Raw genomic sequence first — 16541 nt, 5'->3', positions numbered from 1 at the left:
TTGAAGAAAACATTTAGCACATTGTATGGCCTAGAAGTCTATATTTGATTATTTTCACAAAAACCTGTTGAGTAATACATTCAAAGGTTTTCACAATAATATTTTATATTTGCCTCCAATATAATGTATCTTATTAAATAGCCTATGCAATGATAAAGCTCACTTGCTAGCAGTAACGGTTTTGGTTGAGTAGTGGTTGATGACCCGCACTGAAATCTGATACTCCCGCCCCTAACTTCTCTCATGTTTGCGCTACTGCACTCACTGTAGACTTGTTTTCCCACATGCGATCAGTCGGTGCTGGGGGCTGTAGCGGGAGCAGAGTGCTAGGACTATTTCCATGCAATGTCGTTGTAGTTACATGTCTATTACTATGTGGATTGACTGATTTATCATCAAAACTAGCTTAAAAGTCAAAGACTTACTGAAAAAGACGGTTACATTTTTGCAGGCATAATTTCAAAGAAATGGATCCCATAAGGAAGTGGACCCCTAAACAAGTTGTCGATTGGATGAGAGGTGAGTTGAGTGCCTTGCTGATTATAACATAACGTTAAACTGTTCCCAATCATAGTATAATAATGTCTGTGTAACCTAATTTATTTATGAATATCCTGTTTAACTGTATATATATATATATCGTTGTTATAGCCTAGTTAATTGCCTGTTTGAATACAACTTTATGGTTTAATGTTTAGAATGAAGAATTTAAACTAGGTTTGAAGCTAGAACCCTTAATTGCTATATGCATTTTTTGACTTATAAATTAATTATGAATACCCATTGATTTTTGCAGAATATAACTTAGAATTGTCCCATGAGCTCAGTTCAATTGTCATACCCTATCAAAACCAAAAATCTAAGATTGTTTTACACAAATGTCTGTAAACAACGGAAATGAAAACAAACACTGTACAGCATCAAAACATGGTTAAAACTATACATTTGATATCATGGATGGTCAGTCCATGCATCCATAGCTCTGTCTATGAATTTGAGAGTGGTTACATTTCTACAGTCCCATCCATCCCTTAGCTTTTTTAGCAAAACCGGGGCAGGGATGCAGCGCTGTTCTTTTTTCAATGAAGGATTCTAGTTTTAACTTTGATTGCTTTTAGTAACCAACAACTTTCAATTGCGTTTTGAGATCGTTGATTGAATAACTGTTATAAATGTCCACAAAAGTTACAGGTGAGTGTCGGTGTCTCTTATAAGTGGTTGTTGCATTGCAACTTTGTAACAAGCAAGTGTTATATGGCTTTTTGTAAGGGAGATATTAAGTATAATCTTTAAATCCATAGAAATTTTGATTTGATGAGAGGAAATTGTGTGCCAAATGCGAGGAGTGTTTATTTATGTTTACTTTAAAGTACACGTGCGCACTGAACAGAGCTCCTTTAGGTATAGGTCGGTATTTTCTGTTGTTGAGAACCAAAGCTCAACTGTCTTCTTGTATGATTCCACAAATACAGTACTTTTATCTAAAAATAGCACATTCCTTTTCGCTTTTAGGCTTTACGAAACCCATGTCACACACTTAGCTCCTTTGAATAGTGCCAAAATATAACCATGGCAGTGTGTTTCAAAAGGTGTTATGAACCCCTACCCCTGTCCTGTCTGTCATATTTGACTAAATAAATTCCTCAAATTCTCAATGCATCACCATGCAGAGTTGATTCTATTGTAGACTGCACACTTTTCCATTCTGATAGAGATCATTAAACTCATGGAGGCAGGGTGACATCTCAGTGTGAAAGTCAGAGACACACTTCTATTGCCTTAAATATAACTCAGGCTGATTATATTAATTCCAATGGAAATACATGCTGTGGAAAAAATGCCCTCAAATGTAATCCCAGCAACACTGAACCAGGGAACGCCTTGCTTATGCCCTTACAGTAAAAACAGTATTGGTTATAAACTATGGGATTGTGATAGACATGACAGCATATATCACCTTGCTTATTTCCTTACAATATAAACCTACTGTAGTCCCAGTTAAATTATGGGATTATGTTTGAGATGTGACAGCATCTGATCTGTAGAATTTCTACCAGGACAAACAAATGGCACCCCATTCCCTTTATAGTCCCCTACTTTTGACCAGAGTCCTGGGGCCCTGTTCAAAAGTAGTGCACTATACAGATGTAGGATCATAACTTGATCACCCTGTTTGCAGGAGAACTTTCCTCCAATTCAGGGAATGTAACAGCAGTGTATTTGAGTTTTAAAAAGGCTTCTGAAGTTAATTTCCACTTAGACATTTCAGACTTGATTACCCCTTATGAAAAATGTATCAACCCCTACCAAAACATCCATTAATTATAATCCACATAATAATTCAAATTTCATGTTGTGGCAGGATTATTTTCCTGCTGTGGAAAACTGGCTCAAATTAAGATCCTACATCTGCATATGGAATAGGGTACCATATAGGATGCAACCAAGCATTGGCCATTGTGTCAGCATTAACGGCATGTATTCATATTCATTGCCATGTGTCGTTAAACTATGAATGATAACAGCAGGATACGCTTGACCTGTTAACAGGTCATCACATTAGGAAGAGTGGACCGTCAGAGACCCATGAATTAGCATTCAGTCAGGAGATGACAATGAAGGAAGCTATCTTTATTTAGAGTACTGCTGCTGTCATGAATTGAAAAAGTGTTTTGGACCGATGAAAGGAGCCAAGCCATCAAGCTAATGTGTTGTATAACATTTACATATTGTACATCTTGAGTCAGTCTCTATATCTGCCTAAGGAGCCAAGCTAGAGAGAGTCCTTATGAGCTGAACAGCCAATGCACAATAAACAAAGATGCACGACTTGTTTATTAACATGGGTGGTATATAGGGCTGTTTAAAAAGTACTGTGTTTGTACACAAAATCTCTGCCTCCCGTATCTACTGATCATGGTAGAATTGAGCTCTGTTCTGTCAATAGGCGATTAACAATGCAGCCCAACCCCACAAAACCCTCTGCTTTGTTCTGTTATTACTGACCGTACCCATCCCTTTTAGAGTGGGGACAATGAATGGCCAAGCAGTAATTCCAGACAATAAAGGGGGTGACTGAACAAGAGCTCTGCTACAAAGGTCCGCAGCATCATGCTGTGAGCGGGGTCAAAAGGTTACGGCAGGAACTCATCAGCCATGCTTGTCTGTATTTAACAGGCATCTGCTCTGAGCTCAGATTCATCCTGCAGGAACTTACTATGCTTCTATGTACAGTGCATTCAGAAAGTATTCTGACCCCTTGACTTTTTCCACATTTTGTTACGTTACAGCCTCATTCTAAAATGGATTCATTGAAAGTTGTTCCTCATCAATCTACACACAATACCCCATAATGGCAACGCGAAAACAGGTTTTTAGAATAAAATAAAAAAACAGAAATACTTTATATATACAGAAATATTCAGACCCTTTGCTATGAGACTCAACATCCTTGAGATGTTTCTACAGCTTGATTGTAGTCCACCTGTGGTAAATTCAATTGATTGGATATGATTTGGAAAGACACGCACCTGGCTATATAAGGTCCTACAGCTGACAGGGCATGTCAGAGCAAAAACCAAGTCATGAGGTTGAAGGAATAGTCCGTAGAGTTCAGAGACAGGATTGTGTCAAGGCACAGATCTGGGGAAGGGTACCAAAACATTTCTGCAACATTGAAGGTCATCAAGAACACAGTGCCCTTCATCATTCTTAAATGGAAGAAGTTTGGAGAACCAAGAACCCAATGGTCACTCTGAAATTGGGACAACCTTCCAGAAGGACAACCATCTTTGCAGCACTCCACCAATCAGACCTTAATGGTAGAGTGGCCAGGCGGAAGCCACTCCTAAGTCAAAGGCACATGACAGCCCAGTTGAAGTTTGCCAAAAGGCACCTAAAGGACTCAGACCATGAGAAAAAATATTCTCTGTTCTGATGAAACCAAGATTGAACTCTTTGACCTGAATGCCAAGCTTCACATCTGGAGGAAACCTGGCACCATCTCTACGGTGAAGCATGGTGGTGGCAGCGTCATGCTGTGGGGATGTTTTTCAGCAGCAGGGAATGGGAGACTAGTCAGGATCGAGGGAAAGATGAACGGAACAAAGTACAGAGAGATCCTTGATAAAAACCTGCTCCAGAGCCCTCAGGACCTCAGACTGGGGGCAAAGGTTTACCTTCCAACAGGACAACAACCCTAAGCACACAGCCAAGACAGTGCAGGACTGGCTTCGGGACAAGTCTCTGAATGGCCTGGAGTGGCCCAGCCAGAGCCCGGACTTGAACCCGATCAAAGAGAGACCTGAAAATAGCTGTGCAGTGACGCTCCCCATCCAACCTGACAGAGAGGATCTGCAGAGAAGAATGGGAGAAACTCCCCAAATACAGGTGTGCCTAGCTTGTAGCGTCATACCCAAGAAGATTCAAGGCTGTAATCGCTGCTAAAGGTGCTTCAACAAAGTACTGAGTAAAGGGTCTGAATACTTATTGTAAATGTTATATTTCCGTTTTTAATTTTTAATACATTAGCAAAAATGTATAAAACACGGTTTTTTCTTTGTCATTATGGGGTATTGTGTGTGAGGAAGAAAAATGATTTAATACATTTTAGAAAAAGGCTGTAACATAACAAAATGTGGAAAAGTCAAGGGGTCTGAATACTTTACAAGTGCACTGTATCTTAACTATACTATAAATACAGTATAATATAATATATTATAATATATAATATATATATAATTATGTATAATATAATACAGAATAATAATAAGGCAGAACAGTTGAAACTGGAGCAGCAGCACGGCCAGGTGGACTGGGGACAGCAAGGAGTCATCATGTCAGGTAGTCCTGGGGCATGGTCCTAGGGCTCAGGTCCTCCGAGAGAGAGAAAGAAAGAGAGAAGGAGAGGATTAGAGAACGCACACTTAGATTCACACAGGACACCGAATAGGACAGGAGAAGTACTCCAGATATAACAAACTGACCCTAGCCCCCCGACACATAAACTACTGCAGCATAAATACTGGAGGCTGAGACAGGAGGGGTCAGGAGACACTGTGGCCCCATCCGAGGACACTCCCGGACAGGGCCAAACAGGAAGGATATAACCCCACCCACTTTGCCAAAGCACAGCCCCCACACCACCAGAGGGATATCTTCAACCACCAACTTACCATCCTGAGACAAGGCTGAGTATAGCCCACAAAGATCTCCGCCATGGCACAACCCAAGGGGGGGCGCCAACCCAGACAGGATGACCACATCAGTGAATCAACCCACTCAGGTGACGCACCCTTTCCAGGGACGGCATGAGAGAGCCCCAGTAAGCCAGTGACTCAGCCCTGTAATAGGGTTAGAGGCAGAGAATCCCAGTGGAAAGAGGGGAACCGGCCAGGAAGAGACAGCAAGGGCGGTTCGTTGCTCCAGAGCCTTTCCGTTCACCTTCCCGCTCCTGGGCCAGACTACACTCAATCATATGACCCACTGAAGAGATGAGTCTTCAGTAAAGACTTAAAGGTTGAGACCCGGTTTGCGTCTCTGACATGGGTAGGCAGACCGTTCCATAAAAATGGAGCTCTATAGGAGAAAGCCCTGCCTCCAGCTGTTTGCTTAGAAATTCTAGGGACAATTAGGAGGCCTGCGTCTTGTGACCGTAGCGTACGTGTAGGTATGTACGGCAGGACCAAATCAGAGAGATAGGTAGGAGCAAGCCCATGTAATGCTTTGTAGGTTAGCAGTAAAACCTTGAAATCAGCCCTTGCTTTGACATGTAGGGAGGCTAGCACTGGAGTAATATGATCAATTTTTTGGGGTTCTAGTCAGGATTCTAGCAGCCGTATTTAGCACTAACTGAAGTTTATTTAGTGCTTTATCCGGGTAGCCGGATAACACACTTAATTGTTAATTGTTTTTTCAGTATTTTAGTATACTATAAATATGCTACCATCATACTTCAACACACTTATTAAGAGTGTACTTAAAATGTATTGTTTTTCAGTCTCCTTGCTGTTCACTATCATGAAACTTACACTCATTAAAACTCTACTTCAATTTCAAATGCTTAATATTAATGTAGTATATTAATTTAAAATACACTTGGAGTTGTTTATAACTTAAAGCATTGGTTTTGTTTTATGAAACTCTGCTCATGAGTGATCAAATATACTATAAGTCTACAGTGTCTTGCAAAGGTATTCATACCCTTTGTATTTCTTCAAATTGTATTGTGTTACAAACTGGGATTAACAATTAACTCAAAATACTCTGTAATGTTCAAGTGGAAGACAAAAAAAGAAAAGAAAAAGAAAATGGATAACTAAAATATAGTCATTGCATAAGTATTCAGACCCTTTGTTTAGGCGATCCTAAATTTGGCTTCACAAATCACATAATATGTCTCATGGACTCGGTGCGAAATAATAGGGGCTGACATGATTTGTTCATGACTAGCCCCTTCCTCTGTCCCCCATACATACTAAATCTTTAAGGTCCCTCAGTCAAGGATGGAATTTCAAGCAAGGTTCAACTACAAAGACCAGGGAGCCTTTTGAAAGCATCATAAAATGGCAGTGATTGGTATATCGGTAACAATATCAAGTCAGACATTGAATGTCTCTTTCAGCATGGTCAAGTTAATACTTATGCTGTGAATCATGTATTAAACCACCCAGACACATCAAATATATAGTCATCCTTCTGAACTGAGCTGCAGGACAGGAATGAAACTGCTCAGGGATGTTACCATGAGGCCATTGGTGATTTTAAAACAGTTAGAGAGTTCACTGGCTGTGATGGGAGAAAACTGAAGATGGATCAACAAAATTGTAGGGACTCCACAATAATGATTTAAATGACAGAGTGAAAATAATAATACAAATATTCAGAATACAAATATTCCAAAACATGCATATTCTATGCAACAAGGCACTAAAGTAATGCTGCAAAACACTTTTGGGCTTATATGCAAAGCCTTATGTTTGGGGCTAATCCAACACATCACTGAGTAATTGCCGCTTTATTTTCAAGCATGGCGGTGGCTGCATCATGTATGGGTATGCTTGACAAATGGGAGTTTTTCAGGATGAAAAGAAACAGGATGGAGATAAGCACAGGCAAATTCCTAGAGGAAAACCTGGTTCAGTCTGCTTTACAACAGACACTGGGAGAGGAACTCACCTTTCAGCAGGACAACAATAATAAGGACAATAACCTACAACACAAGGCCAAATATACACTGGAGTTGCTTACCAAGAAGGCAGTGAATGTTCCTGAGTGGCGAAGTTACAGTTTTGACTTAAATCTGCTTAAACCTGAAAATCTATGGCAAGATTTAAAAATTGCTGTCTAGCAATGATCCCAAACATATTGACAGAGCTTGAATGATTCTGAAAATAATAAAGGGCTAATATTGCACAATCCAGGTGTGTAAAGCTTACCCAAGAAGACTCAATATACACAAAATGTACTTAAGGTGTATTCAAAGTATATATTTGTTGCTCTTTATGTAATATACAAAAGATATACTTAATTACAAAAAAAGTGTCCCAATTTTTCTGTTTGGGGAGGACGACGAGCATGCAGATTAGCTTCCTTGAGACAGTTTCTGGCAGTTTGTGAAGAAATTATTTGGTTGTGCAAACACACAATTTCATCAGCTGTCCGGGTGGCTGGTCTCAGATGATGCCGCAGGTGAAGAAGCCAGATGTGGAGGTCCTGGGCTGGCGTGTTTACATTGTGAGGTTGTGAGGCCGCTTGGACGTTCTGCCAAATTGAGACGGCTTATGGTAGAGAAATGAACATCAAATTCTCTGGCAACAGCTCTGGTGGACATTCCTGAAGTCAGCACGCCAACTGCACGGTCCCTCAAAACTTGAGACATCTGTGGCATTGTGTTGTGTGACAAAACGACACATTTTAGAGTGGCCTTTTATTGTCCCAGCACAAGGTGCACCTGTGTAATGATCATGCTGTTTAATCAGCTTCTTGATATGCCACAACTGTCAGGTGGATGGATTATCTTGGCAAAGGAGAAATGCTCACTAAAAGGGATGTCAACAAATGTATGCACAACATTTGAGAGAAATAAGCTTTTAGTGTGTATGGAACTTTTCTGGGATCTTTTGTTCCAGCTCATGAAACATGGGACTAACACTTTGCATGTTGCATTTATATTTTTGTCCAGTATTAGATCAACACAAATAAAATTACATCGACAGGGGGGTGAAATCCTAGATCAGCACTCATATTCTGAGAGGCTTGATACACACGCCACTGATCTGAGCTCAGATCTTACCTACCATCAGGCCTCAAGCTGTTGTGATCCCTGTGTAAAACGTGCTGAACGATCCTTGAACTGGTCCCGTAGCTCCTGTTCAGTGTTTACAATGTTTTTTCTGTTATGGCAAAAAGGATTGCCGTCCTCAATCTTTGGCTGTGGCTCAGTTTGTTTACACCACCAGCCAGACAACAGCAGCAGGTTCCTTCATGAAAGGAACCTGCATGGACACACGAGTAGAGTTTGCTGGCCAAATGTACTTACAGTAGCACCTGTAAGTACAGTGCCAGCTGTCGTTTGCAAACCGTGTGCAAATCGGTTCGACATGGGAAAATGTTGTCAGTCAGACGTCCACCAGCTGGTTGGAGATGAACAGCAGCTGAACGGCAGATCAACATTCAGTGCGGTGTGTGTGTGGTCCCTAAGGTGTCTTTACATTGAAATACTTTCTATTTGAATTGGCATACTTTCACATGCGTGTAAATAGGGAGACATAATTTTGTGTAGCTCTCTTGCGAGTATTTGGCCACAGCAGTTAGGTAGCTATAAACACATAAATAAACAAAGCATAATATAATAATAACAGATAACTGATTGACTGTGAGCAGTAAGAAATGATATGTTGTATATCCTTCCCCTATGAGAAGAACTTTGAAAACACACAACTCACATACACTAGCAGTAAATATACTGCACTAGTGTTCAGGCAAGTCCGCATTTTCCCCCGCTCTTCTGACAGGTGTGATTACAGAGGAAGATTGTGACTGATAGTAAATCAAGATTTAAGACTTTAGATGTAGGTAAGGGAACTCCCAATTCTGTTACTGACTGAAGAAAGTTTGCAAAAGTTTGAAATAAGGGTTATCAAGCGGTTATCCTTATTTTATTAGCTCCACCCGTAACACAAAATGTAGCTGCACTTTAGTATCTTTCATTTTGGCATGACACAATGACACAATGTCTTGCATTAAACTTGGGTTCTTCCACAGCCACAGGACAGGAGCATCCAGTTTATGTACTTGTTTATGAGGGAGGAGGACGACTCCTTGGAGCAAGTCTCAAATGGCACCGTCGTCCCTATATAGTGCACCACTTATGATTAGAGCTCTATAAGCCCTGGTCAAAAGTAGTGCGCTATATAGGGAATAGAGTGCCATTTGCGACATATACCAAGTTTCATCTTGGCGACACCTCAGTCTGAGTCATAAGACTCTTTCACCTCACCACCCTCTGCCATTGGCTAAGCTTATCAGGAGTGAAACCAAGCTTATTTTTACGGGTCCACCCACTACCACAGTCCAAAAGGGTGACATGTCACATGCAGTACCAGTCAAAATGTTGGACACACCTACTCATTCAAGGGTTTTTCTTAATTTGTACTATTTTCTACATTGTAGAATAACAGTGAAAACATTAAAACTATGAAATGACACATATGGAATCATGTAGTAACCAAAAAAGTGTTAAACAAATCAAAATATAATTTATATTTGAGATTCTTCAAAGTAGCCACCCTTTGCCTTGATGACAGCTTTGCACACTCTTGGCATTCTCTCAACCCGCCTCATGAGGTAGTCACTTGGAATGCATTTCAATTAACAGGTGTGCCTTGTTAAAAGTTAATTTGTGAAATGTTGTTCCTTCTTAATGCGTTTGAGCCAATCAGTTGTGTTGTGACAAGGTGGGGGTGGTATACAGAAGATAGTCCTATTTGGTAAAAGACCAAGTCCATATTATGGCAAGAACAGCTCAAATAACCAAAGAGAAATGACAGTCCATCATTACTTTAAGACATGAAGGTCAGTCAATACGGAACATTTCAAGTGCAGTGGAAGAAATCGTCAAGCGATTGATGATGAAACTGTCTCTCGTGAGGACCGCCACAGGAAAGGAAGACCCAGAGTTACCTCTGGTGCAGAGGATAAGTTCATTAGAGTTGCCAGCCTCAGAAATTGCAGCCCAAATAAATGCTTCGCAGAGTTCAAGTAACAAACACATCTCAACATCAACAGAGGAGACTGCGTGAATCAGGCCTTCATGGTCGAATTGCTGCAAAGAAACCACCACTAAAGGACACCAATAAGAAGAAGAGACTTGTTTGGGCCAAGAAACACTAGCAATGCTTTTCTGGTGATACTGTCAGTGGTTTATTTATAATTCAGGGCACACTTACCTAGCATGGCTACCACAGCCTTCTGCAGTGATATGCCATCCCATCTGGTTTGCGCTTAGTGGGACTATCATTTATTTTTCAACAGGACACTGACCCAACACACCTCCAGGCTGTGTAAGGGCTATTTGACAAAGAAGGAGAGTGATGAAGTGCTGCATCAGGTGACTGGCCTCCACAATCACACAACCACAACCCAATTGAGATGGTTTGGGATGAGTTGGACCGCAGAGTGAAGGAAAAACAAGTGCTCAGCATATGTGGGAACTCCTTCAAGACTGTTGGAAAAGCATTCCTGTCACGCTCTGACCATAGAGAGCTGTTTATTCTCTGTTGGTTGGGGCGTGATAGTGACTAGGGTGGGTCATCTAGGTGATTAATGGTTTATGTTGGCCTGGTATGGTTCCCAATCAGAGACAGCTGTTTATCGTTGTCTCTGATTGGGGATCATATTTAGGCAACCATTTCCTCATTGTTCTTTGTGGGATCTTGTCTACAGATAGTTGCCTGTGTGCACACCAGTAACTTCACGTTTCTTTTGTGCTTATTTGTTTTTGTTTGGTGAGTTTCTATTAATTAAAATATGTGGAACTCTATGCACACGCACCGAAGCTTGTTGAGAGAATGCCAGTGTGTGTAAAGCTGTGATCAAGGCAAAGGGGGGCTACTTTGAAGAATCGAAAATACATTTGGATTTGTGTAACACTTTTTTGGTTACCACATGATTCCATATGTGTTATTTGATTATTCTATAACATAGAAAATAGTACAAATAAAGAAACACCCTTGAATGAGTAGGTGTGTCCAAACTTTTGACTGGTACTGTACATACAGTTGGGCAAATAAGTATTTAGTCAGCCACCAATTGTACAAGTTCTCCCACTTAAAAAGATGAGAGAGGCCTGTAATTTTCATCAGAGGTACACTTCAACTATGACAGACAAAATGAAGAAAAAAAATCCAGAAAATCACATTGTAGGATTTTTAATGAATTTATTTGCAAATTATGGTGGAAAATAAGTATTTGGTCACCTACAAACAAGCAAGATATCTGGCTCTCACAGACCTGTAACTTCTTCTTTAAGAGGCTCATCTGTCCTCCACTCGTTACCTGTATTAATGGCACTGGTTTGAACTTGTTATCAGTATAAAAGACACCTGTCCACAACCTCAAACAGTCACACACCAAACTTGACTATGGCCAAGACCAAAGAGCTGTCAAAGGACACCAGAAACAAAATTGTAGACCTACACCAGGCTGGGAAGACTGAATCTGTAATAGGTAAGCAGCTTGGTTTGAAGAAATCAACTGTGGGAGCAATTATTAGGAAATGGAAGACATACAAGACCACTGATAATCTCCCTCGATCTGGGGCTCCACGCAAGATCTCCCCCCGTGGGGTCAAAATGATCACAAGAACGGTGAGCAAAAATCCCAGAACCACACGGGGGGACCTAGTGAATGACCTGCAGAGAGCTGGGACCAAAGTAACAAAGCCTACCATCAGTAACACACTACGCCGCCAGGGACTCAAATCCTGCAGTGCCAGACGTGTCCCCCTGCTTAAGCCAGTACATGTCCAGGCCCGTCTGAAGTTTGCTAGAGAGCATTTGGATGATCCAGAAGAAGATTGGGAGAATGTCATATGGTCAGATGAAACCAAAATATAACTTTTTTGGTAAAAACTCAACTCGTCGTGTTTGGAGGACAAAGAATGCTGAGTTGCATCCAAAGAACACCATACCTACTGTGGCGAATGAGGGTGGAAACATCATGCTTTGGGGCTGTTTTTCTGCAAAGGGACCAGGACGACTGATCCGTGTAAAGGAAAGAATGAATGGGGCCATGTATCGTGAGATTTTGAGTGAAAACCTCCTTCCATCAGCAAGGGCATTGAAGATGAAACGTGGCTGGGTCTTTCAGCATGACACTGATCCCAAACACACCGCCCGGGCAACGAAGGAGTGTCTTCGTAAGAAGCATTTCAAGGTCCTGGAGTTTCCTAGCCAGTCTCCAGATCTCAACCCCATAGAAAATCTTTGGAGGAAGTTGAAAGTCCATGTTGCCCAGCAACAGCCCCAAAACATCACTGCTCTAGACGAGATCTGCATGGAGGAATGGGCCAAAAAAGCAGCAACAGTGTGTGAAAACCTTGTGAAGACTTATAGAAAACGTTTGAACTCTGTCATTGCCAACAAAGGGTATATAACAAAGTATTGAGATAAACTTTTGTTATTGACCAAATACTTATTTTCCACCATAATTTGCAAATAAATTCATTAAAAATCCTACAATGTGATTTTCTGGAAAAAAATGTCTCATTTTGTCTGTCATAGTTGAAGCGTAACTATCATGAAAATTACAGGCCTCTCTCATCTTTTTAAGTGGGAGAACCTGCACAATTGGTGGCTGACTAAATACTTTTTTGCCCCACTGATATACTTGCTTGTTGCATTTATGTGGGACCAGCCCTCCAATGACTGATTTCTGTGAACAATGAACCTATACGGCCTTGTAGTTTAAACTGATTAATGACACAACACCAGCGCTTCGTCAATGTATGTTGATTGAAACAAAGAAGATTGCCAGGCTGATTGCCAGGTGTTCTGAATGAGTTATTGGAATGACGCTTACGAAAGCCTACAGGTCTTGATACGATGCGTTATCACTATGCCGTTTACACCAATGGTTGGCCACAACATTATCACTATACAGTACACCCTAATGGTTGGCCACAACATTATCACTACACAGTACACACTAATGGTTGGCCACAACATTATCACTACACAATACACACTATTGGGGGCCAGAACTGACTCATCCAGAACAGCACATCCTGTTTTAGCCTACATGTTACCACTAGTTTCTCTGACGTACACTATCACCCGTGGGAACATAGATAGAGGAGGCGGTTACTCATTTGATATTATTATCACTATCATGACTCACTATTATGTCTCATAACTTTTCAGATTAGCGGGGCTTGGAAACTTTCTCTTCATTGTCTCCATCCAGTTCATGTCTGTCAGACGTGTTTCCATGGAAACAAAAATTATATTAATTAACCCTGCTACCTAGATCCATGTATTAACCCTTTGCTGGTCCCCAACGTTTGGAGAGATCTGTGAAGACTCGGCACTGCCACCAGTTGTGCTAAACTCCATACATTCAAAGATCACAGGATAGGCTACTATTGTACCAATTCTGGATTTTTTTCCCCCAGAATACGCACACACACAACAACACAGTATTTTGTTTAAGTTCAGCACAATTGTTTTGTCTGGTCAAGGAAATCCTTTGTTTGAGATAAGGTGTGTTCCTGTGTTTCCTCTTTTGTTCCCTGTCTGAAAGGCCAGTGTGTGTGAGAGATGGATGGGAGTGGCAGAGACAGCGTTGAGTCTATGAATAGTTTCAATGCTCTCGAACCACTCTCTCTTCCTTTCGATTCATGACCACCACCACCCCTGTTCTATTGTGAGGGGTGAAGTAAACATTCTGCCTCTGGAATGCAGGTCCAAACTCCACTCATTCATGCCCTGTCCACCCCAGCCAGCACAACACATGCCTTTTGTGTGCTGTGATGAACAAGCCAGAGGCCGCTTTCACTTCAGTTCAGTGTAATGTCCAATCTGCCAAACCTACAGTGCTCCTGAATTACTACGAACACATTGACTCTCCAATTCCCGGAGATTCTACGCTGGACCACTGCTACACGTCTTTTCGACACAGGTATAAAGCCATCTCCTGTCCTCCTTTTGGCAAATCTGACCATGATTCCATTTTGCTCCTTCTTGCCTACAAAACAAAGACTCAATAGAGAAGTTTCGGTATTCAGGTCTGTACTACTGTTTTGATCACGTGGACTTGAATACGTTCCAGGTCGCCTCTCGGGATAAAATCAATCAATGCGCAGTCACCGGATTGATTAAAAAATTCATAGATTATGTGATACCTAATAAAAAAACTGTGGATTGATGGCAGGGAAGCTGAAGGAGAAAGATGCTGCTTATGAACATGGCAAGGTGACCGGTGACAATAGCATGGTTAGACAGTACAAGCATTGTAACGGCGGATCTCCTCTTCGTCTGAAGAGGAGTAAGGATCGGACCAAGATGCAGCGTGGTAAGTGTCCATAACTTTAATCAAAGAAAGCACTGAACACTGAATACAAAAATAACAAAAGAAACATGAAGAAATGAAACCGAAACAGTACCGTGTGGCGACAAACACTGACACGGAAGCAAACACCCACAAACCAACAGTGAAACCCAGGCTACCTAAGTATGATTCTCAATCAGAGACAACACCTGCCTCTGATTGAGAACCACACTAGGCCGAAACAGAAACCAAACATAGAAAAACAAACATAGACTGCCCACCCCAACTCACGCCCTGACCATACTAAATAAAGACAAAACAAAGGAAATAAAGGTCAGAACGTGACAAGCATGACCTAGGCAGATCAATCAAGATGGCAAAACACAAGTATAGGGACAAAGGGGAGAAGCAATTCAGTGGGTCGGATACGAGTAAATGTGGCAAGGGCTTATAACGATCGCGGATTACTAAAAGAAAGCCAGCCACGTCGTGGACACCAACGCCGCCCTACCGGACGAGCTAAACACCCTTTTCTCACGGTTCAAGCAGAACGACTCTGAGCTGCTGAGGAGAGCCTCTGACGTCAACGAGGGCTACGTGCTGACGGTCTCCACGGAGGATGCATGTAAGTCATTCAAACGTGTTAACCCCTCGCAAGGTTCTGGCCCAGATGACAGCTCCTTCGCCCCTGACCCTTAGCTGAATGTCCCTTTGGGTGCACACTGCCTGCCCTCCAGGACACCTACAAGAAGGCCAAGTATATCATCAGGGACCTCGGCCACCTGAGCCACAGCATGTTCTCCGCTGAAGCTTGTGTGCGTCGTAGAGCTCTTGTCTGTATCCTCTCGTGTGTAGAAAAAAGGCAGCTTTCACAAACCCCATGTTACGGAATAGGCGCTTTATATTGGCAGAAAGAGGGGATTGAGCTGCAGTCTCTTGCATAAACACACAGGGAGCTATTCAATCTTCAAAATGATGTCACCGTGTGACGCACCGGTGCATCAATCGACTCGATTAATGAACACACAATTAGCCACGCCATACTTGGTTAAAACATTTGAACTCACAACACATCATGGTATATACATCCTTTTGAATTGATAGTTTACCTTAAAAGGACACACTTGGGGAGGAAATCACCAAAGTTCTGGATGAAGCTACATGGGCTTTGTTTGTTTTTATCTTGCTGAAAAATGATTAACTGGATATTTCTGTGGAATGCGATTGCAGCCTGAGCCCTCTACAAGGGTTTACTGACCTCAATGACGTTCTCAGTAACCCACTTTTTCTTTGCAGAAATCTCCCTAATCAGGTGATCAAATGTCAATACTCATGGAGACCGTATGAGTGATGTTTGCTTTCATTGTTAGTGCTGTAAGGGTCTATTCTTTATCATACACAGTTGAGTGTATTGTTGAAGACTCCTTTATATCAGTGCTACTGTATTTAAATGATATTACATTCCGAGACACTCATCAAGTTCTCATTAGAGTTATCCGAAGGTTCTGTCTCAACTTGGAGACATTTGGGAAATCTTGAAATTCGGTCAATAAAGCTCTCAAAACAATGCTCTTACACATGTCTGTTGTTACTGGATAGAGCTAGGGGTGTGTTATAGAGTTGAGCTGAGGACATGTTAGCCCTGTTGGCTGCATCCCAAATGGCACACTATTCCCTATATAGAGCATTCCTTTTGATGGGCTCTCATCACTCTAAAGGGGATAGGGTGCCATTTGGGGTGCAACCAACAGGGCTAACATGTCTACAGTTCAACTCTATAACATACCCCTAGCTCTATCCAGTAACAACAGACAAATGTAAGAGCATTGTGTGTTATCAATAGCAGGTGATGGGCTGTGTAGCGTGACAATGGCTGGTGGTCTCTGGCTGTTCAGAGAGATTACTGCCCTCATCAGGTATCTGAAACGCTATCCTACACGCTAGTTATCCCTTAATCACGACCCTTATGGGAAACATATGAACCCTCAGACCAA

At 41.6% G+C, this 16541-nt stretch overlaps 1 protein-coding gene across 1 annotated transcript in view; it reads left to right on the top strand.

The window, feature by feature from the left end:
* Positions 1–277: 277 nt before the first annotated feature.
* The window catches only part of cnksr3 (cnksr family member 3), a 42723-nt gene continuing 26459 nt past the window's right edge, over positions 278–16541 (top strand). Inside the window, exon 1 of the mRNA XM_036975624.1 lies at positions 278–519. Within this exon, the coding sequence (XP_036831519.1) occupies positions 468–519 (52 nt within the window). The 5' untranslated portion in view covers positions 278–467. The remainder of the gene's footprint in view (positions 520–16541) is intronic.

The sequence above is a fragment of the Oncorhynchus mykiss genome, chromosome 4 (genome assembly GCF_013265735.2).
Source record: "Oncorhynchus mykiss isolate Arlee chromosome 4, USDA_OmykA_1.1, whole genome shotgun sequence".
Classification (NCBI taxonomy): domain Eukaryota; kingdom Metazoa; phylum Chordata; class Actinopteri; order Salmoniformes; family Salmonidae; genus Oncorhynchus; species Oncorhynchus mykiss.
The sequence above is the reverse complement of the archived record's forward strand: the minus strand, read 5'-3'. Positions and strand labels throughout refer to the sequence as shown.